At 38.4% G+C, this 5,584-nt stretch overlaps 1 protein-coding gene across 1 annotated transcript; it reads left to right on the forward strand.

Annotated features, from left to right (window-relative positions):
• Positions 1 to 1,352: 1,352 nt before the first annotated feature.
• LOC148730547 (uncharacterized) lies at positions 1,353 to 5,203 on the forward strand. Its single transcript, XM_088761299.1, has 3 exons — positions 1,353 to 1,549; positions 3,563 to 3,967; positions 4,186 to 5,203. The coding sequence occupies exons 1-3, from the start codon at positions 1,421 to 1,423 to the stop codon at positions 4,543 to 4,545; spliced, it is 894 nt and encodes a 297-aa protein (XP_088617425.1). The 5' UTR covers positions 1,353 to 1,420; the 3' UTR covers positions 4,546 to 5,203.
• The last annotated feature ends 381 nt before the right edge of the window (positions 5,204 to 5,584 follow it).

The raw sequence follows: 5,584 nt of genomic DNA on the forward strand, positions 1-5,584 counted from the left end.
CATGAAAAAATACATTCGAGAACAGATCAACGGGAACCACAAAAATACTCACTCTTAATTTAAACTACTCGACGCAAGTCTCCGATTTGTAGCGTTAAAACACATCAACAAGTTTAAAGATAAAAATCCATCACATTGCCTAGTGATCGGCTTGCATCAAACAAACAATACATGGACACCGTTATCGCCCAAAGGACAAAGGAATGTCAGGGCTGGGACTTAATTAGGGGGGCACTGGCTTGAGCAAACTCACTTTAGGGGGGGAGAAACTGGCTTGAGCAAACTCACTTAAAGGAAGATACCGAGACTCTTGGATCATAAAAGCTTCTTCTTTAATGTATCCGGCATGCCTTGCTGCTACAACTTCTACAGTATCTTCTCTTGATTAACTACAAAACTTTCCCACACTGTGGAAAGGACTGGAACACCATCACTTGAAAACCAGAAACGCTGATAACCTCATTGCCTTTAAGAAATCAATTACGATTTTTTCTTAACATCATATTTTTCTATTTCGCATATATCTTTGTCATATTTTACAATCTTTTATATATAATATTAGATATCCTTATTATTTATTTATTTATATAACTCATACAAACATGATTTTCAGGACCTCCCTGAAAATCATGTTTGTATGAGTGGACATCCTCATTAAAGATCACTCTAACTCTGCTGAACTCCAACTTCAACTACTTTCGACCACAACTCCGACTTCAACTGATGACTCTCAAGCAAAGGCTACGTGCCCATTTTCTCATTTGGTTGTTTTATTAACCTTAGGAGTCAGTGACACCACACCTGTGCTCTCTGTGAGATAGCGGCAAATATGACCGTGTGATAAACATCTAAAGCACCAAAGGCTTAAATCAATGATAACCTCCCTAATTAGAAAACATTCACAGATGTGCACCTTTCGCTGATAAAAGGCTTGAAGTCTTTTGGAAATAAAACAAGTCAAATAAAGATAATCATAAAAACATCACATTCGAAAACAGATCAACAATAACCACAAGAATTTAGTTTACAATGCATATCAACGTTGTATGTTTCACAAATGTTTCACAATGCATATCAAACTTCTATTCTTTCTCAATATGTCACGTTTGATTAGAATAAGAAAATGACGTGGCCCAGTTACTTCTGGTTACTTTCCCTGAATTTATATGAAAGATTTATTAGTACGAGCTAAGCTGAAAGGATATCAGAGTTAAGCTGTTTACTCGTGACGGTGTGTGATTTCAAGTGGTTTCTGACTTTCTTATCATTTAGCTCCGTCGCTTCCTGATTAAGATTCCTATTTTAGCAAGGTGACAGACAGTTAACATTCAACGAAGTTCTGCAGGATATAAATAGGCACATACATGAGAAGATATTTTACAGCCAACACAAAGCATTCGCCCAAAGTAACCATCGGACAATGGCGAAGTTTCTAATGCTCGCTGCTCTTTTATATTTTTTGTCCAAACCAGGAGTAAGTTCAATGGGAACAACTACCAGTCCTCAACAACAGAATCCTCAGGCTGACGCTGACAAAGAGCCATGTCAGGTAAACTTTGTGCTTTATTCTCGTAGCTCTCAAGTCTCGTGCATTGAGCGTGAATTAATTAATTCAATCTTATGCTCCTGCGCTGAAACTATTATTCTTACGCATTTAATGTTTTTGATTAAAACTATTTTGTTGAGGTAGCAAACTGCTGCTTTAATTAAGTACCCATAAAATTCATTTTCCTTCTACCTATAATGAACTCCTTGTTCCCTTTGTGCTCGCTTCGAACATTTTCCAACAGCCAGTGGGAAGTCTCGCTCAGAATAATTCAATGCACATCTTAGCTACTAATTTTTTTTTTTTTTTTACTGAAAAGTTTTATAGGGAAGCATGGTCCCATATCCCCACCCGCTCCAGGAAAGTAATGCCTGCGGTGTCGCAATCGAAGGCTTTGGGATCCAAAATCTCACTGTTTGCCACCAAATCAACTTTAGAGCTCTTAAAAACTAACATATTTAATAACTGAAAAAAAGACTTTTACCACTCATGTCTGCCAAGCCAAGTGCAAGACAAATCCTTTATCAATCATTAGTTTTAGAACATTTGTTGAAAGGTATGATTTCATAAAGATTACATTTTTATCACAGTGACTTGCCTTCCCATTAAAAACTAAACAGCGGTCAATCTTCGTGGATTGATCGTCGATGGAAGGAAACAATACACAAAAGATCGTCGTGACAGTCATTTGACTACAGTCTGTGTGCCAAACCAGCCCTGATGTTCATTTAAACGTTTTATGGGCTTTTTTTCCTACGCTTTCTCTCGTTGACAAACGTCGGATCGTGACACTGGATACCAAAAAATGTTTCAAAGTTTTTTAAATTACATTTAATTAAATATACGCAAATAAAGTAATTGTTTTCGGTGAAGACTCTTTCTTTAATTTTCATTGCCCCTGTTTACCATACAACCTATTAGCTGAATAATTGTTCTGTGTATGGAGGATTTTGCTCGCTATTGCCACTGCGCACTCCAGCTGCGCATAAGCCATGTTCGTGCATGTTCGGGTGGAAAAACTCGTCTCCCGCAATGATCACGCGAGAGAGACCAGCCGCGATGAAAGGGATGTTTAGCCCTATAACTTACGGGTCCAATTGTTAATCGTGCTACCTATGGTCAAAACTGAAAAGAAAATCTATTGGATAATTGGTTCCCATAGAAAAACAAGATGAAATGAGAAATGATATTTTACACATTAACGTCAATCAAACAACACTTTACGGACATACCATAGTGTAACCATGATATTTAATTTACCAGGCTGTGGAAACGCCAAATTGTCACTGGACCTTACTTAAAGTAGTATAGTTCGGGTTTCACTTTATAGCCATAATTCGCATCGCATCGAAGAATCGGAGTGTCGTTGACTCGGAAACTTATTCCGTCGCTTCAAAGACTTTGATATCCATTATTTTTCGAACAGAGTATTCGATAGCATATTCACTTTTCATTTTGAGCTCCAGAAGGTCTATCGAGGTCGGAAAGGAACGGAAAATCCGACCTTAAAATTTTGAAACTCGGCCGCATGGACTTCAGTTTAATCATTTGTTATGATCGCATTAGTACTTCTTAGACTGGGCAGGTAGGGGGAAAGCCTCTCCCACACAAGGCAATCGCACTGCGCGGTTCCCAATGTGTTTACTGACAGGGGAGGTGTTAGGACACTTTGGATAAAATGTGATGACAAATTTAAAAAAACCTGAAATAGCTCAGAAAACGTGTGATGACCCCCTTTTTTATGGCACCGAACAACAGTTAGACCTCTACAAACACACAGTTCATTTTCCATTCAGTGTAAAAACTGTTTAGCCAGAACTTATGATTGTGTAAGTGAGAGTGATTAGTATTAAGTATTAAGTATTTTATTTTATTCTATGATGTTATTTTATAAAATCCCCTGATGAGTGAGCAATCACGAAACAGGTTTGTAGGGATAAAAGCGTAGTCTTTGTATTTTTCTAACTCAACACTCAATCTTTCACATCGATCTAATTACCTATTTTTTCTTTCCAGAAATCCATCTTTGCTCGGGGATTTTCAGGGATTCCAGGATCCAATGGCATACCAGGAATGCCGGGAATTCCTGGGTCCCCGGGGTTGCAAGGACAACAGGGAAAAGATGGAGCCAAGGGAGAGCCTGGTGTCAAGGGACCGAGAGGCATGACGGGGACAAGAGGAGAGAAAGGAAATCAAGGGTCACGTGGTAAAAATGGTGCACCTGGAATGATGGGAATAAAAGGAAATAAAGGCAATGAAGGGTCACGTGGAAGCGGTGGACCGCCAGGAATGAAGGGTGTGAAAGGAGGACTGGGCCCTAAGGGAGAGAAAGGAGAAACTGTGAATAGTGCAGTGTCACAGACCAACTGGAAACAGTGTGTGTGGAAAAACGAAGATGGCAGAGATAGTGGAAAGATCAAGGTATAGAAATATCTAAAAAATACCATAAAAAAATTTGGGAGTTGGATTAAATAAGCATTTTTAAAATTTTAAAATGGAAGTTAACAAAATTAATTTGTATTCAATTCCGTGCTTCATAGCAGGCAGGAAAAGTATAAATTCATTGAATTCTTCCCTAATGTGTACCATTATTATAAAAGTTTTTTGCACTGATACTGTCTTCTTGCCATTTGTTCCAGGATTGCTCATTCAACAAGCTGCAGTCTGATACAGCCATTAAAGTCTCATTCCAGGGAAATATGAGAGTCCAAGGCACTTCAGGTAAATGCAACCGGTGGTTCTTCAAGTTTAATGGAAATGAATGCAGTGGACCAATGACAATTGAGGCTGCTGTGTACAACTATTGGCCATCTGGTAATCCCAATCTGCTTCACCACAGATCATTTGAGGGATGCTGTGAAAACATCCCACAAGGCAGGGTTACTGTGGAGTTATGGGTAGGAAAATGTCCCAGTGGTAGTACACAGGGTGATGCCTACACTGGATGGGAATCAGTATCCCGAATAATGATCGAGGAAGTCTCTAGAGCCCAGTCCTAATTACTCCTGTCGTTTTCATACAAGGAACGGTGAAGGCTATTCCATTTTGTTTTTTCCGTCATGCTGGCTCGATCTCAAGTTTTTCTCGTATTATCGAAGTCCCAAAGTAAATATTATATTCTTTTATGTTGCTGAAAATGTTTTCTCTGAACATGTCCCCTACTTTTCGCGTGAATGAGATATAAGATAATTTCGTTTTATCAACAGAGTTATCAAGGTTGCTGATCTCTTTTCAGTCGCGTGTTAGACTTCGCCGAGATGGAGGGACTACTCGTAGTCTATGATTTATAAGTTTTCACCAAGGTGGAGGTGGTAGATATTTAACGAGCTGTGAAGGGGTGGAGTAAATATCCACCCTAGAATTGAAAAGTTATTTTAGCATAGCACAAAAAGATGAATTTAATGAATTTAACTCGTTTATTCCTGCAACGGTTACGATATTTTTGGGCGCAATTTTCGTGTGCGTTTCCAAGAGGTGAATATCAAAAAATAATCGGAACTTGAGTAGTCAATCAGAGCGCGCCCTAAACGCTATCCAGTGTCTCGGTAAATACCTATAACAATTATATTATTATCATCATTGTCATTAACAGTACTATTATTGTCATTAATATTATTATCAAAGAATTCTTTTAAATAAAAGTTAATCGTGCTCGAACATCCTGCAGGTACAAAGCTTGGTCATATTTCAGCCATTATTCATTAATCGGCCGTCTAGATCAAGTGACATATATTGGTGGTTCCGTTTACTGATAAGAACTTACCTCAAAGAATTTGTCAAACTTAACATAGAGTGTGCTATCAACCTCTTGGAGGCTAGATTTTGAACAGAAGCGCGGGGTCACTATGCTAAGTTTAGAAAGACGAGTTGACCATGGAATACATGTAACTTCTTGTTGTATCAGCCAAATCTGTAGTTATTACTCGGCTAAATCCAATACTTTCGTAACGCTGAGAAATTCGCTAGATATTTCACGTAGAGAAAACTTCTCTAATTCCAAAGAAGGCCTAGGCCACAATGAAAATTAACAAAGGATTT

The sequence above is a fragment of the Stylophora pistillata genome, chromosome 5 (assembly GCF_964205215.1).
Source record: "Stylophora pistillata chromosome 5, jaStyPist1.2, whole genome shotgun sequence".
Classification (NCBI taxonomy): domain Eukaryota; kingdom Metazoa; phylum Cnidaria; class Anthozoa; order Scleractinia; family Pocilloporidae; genus Stylophora; species Stylophora pistillata.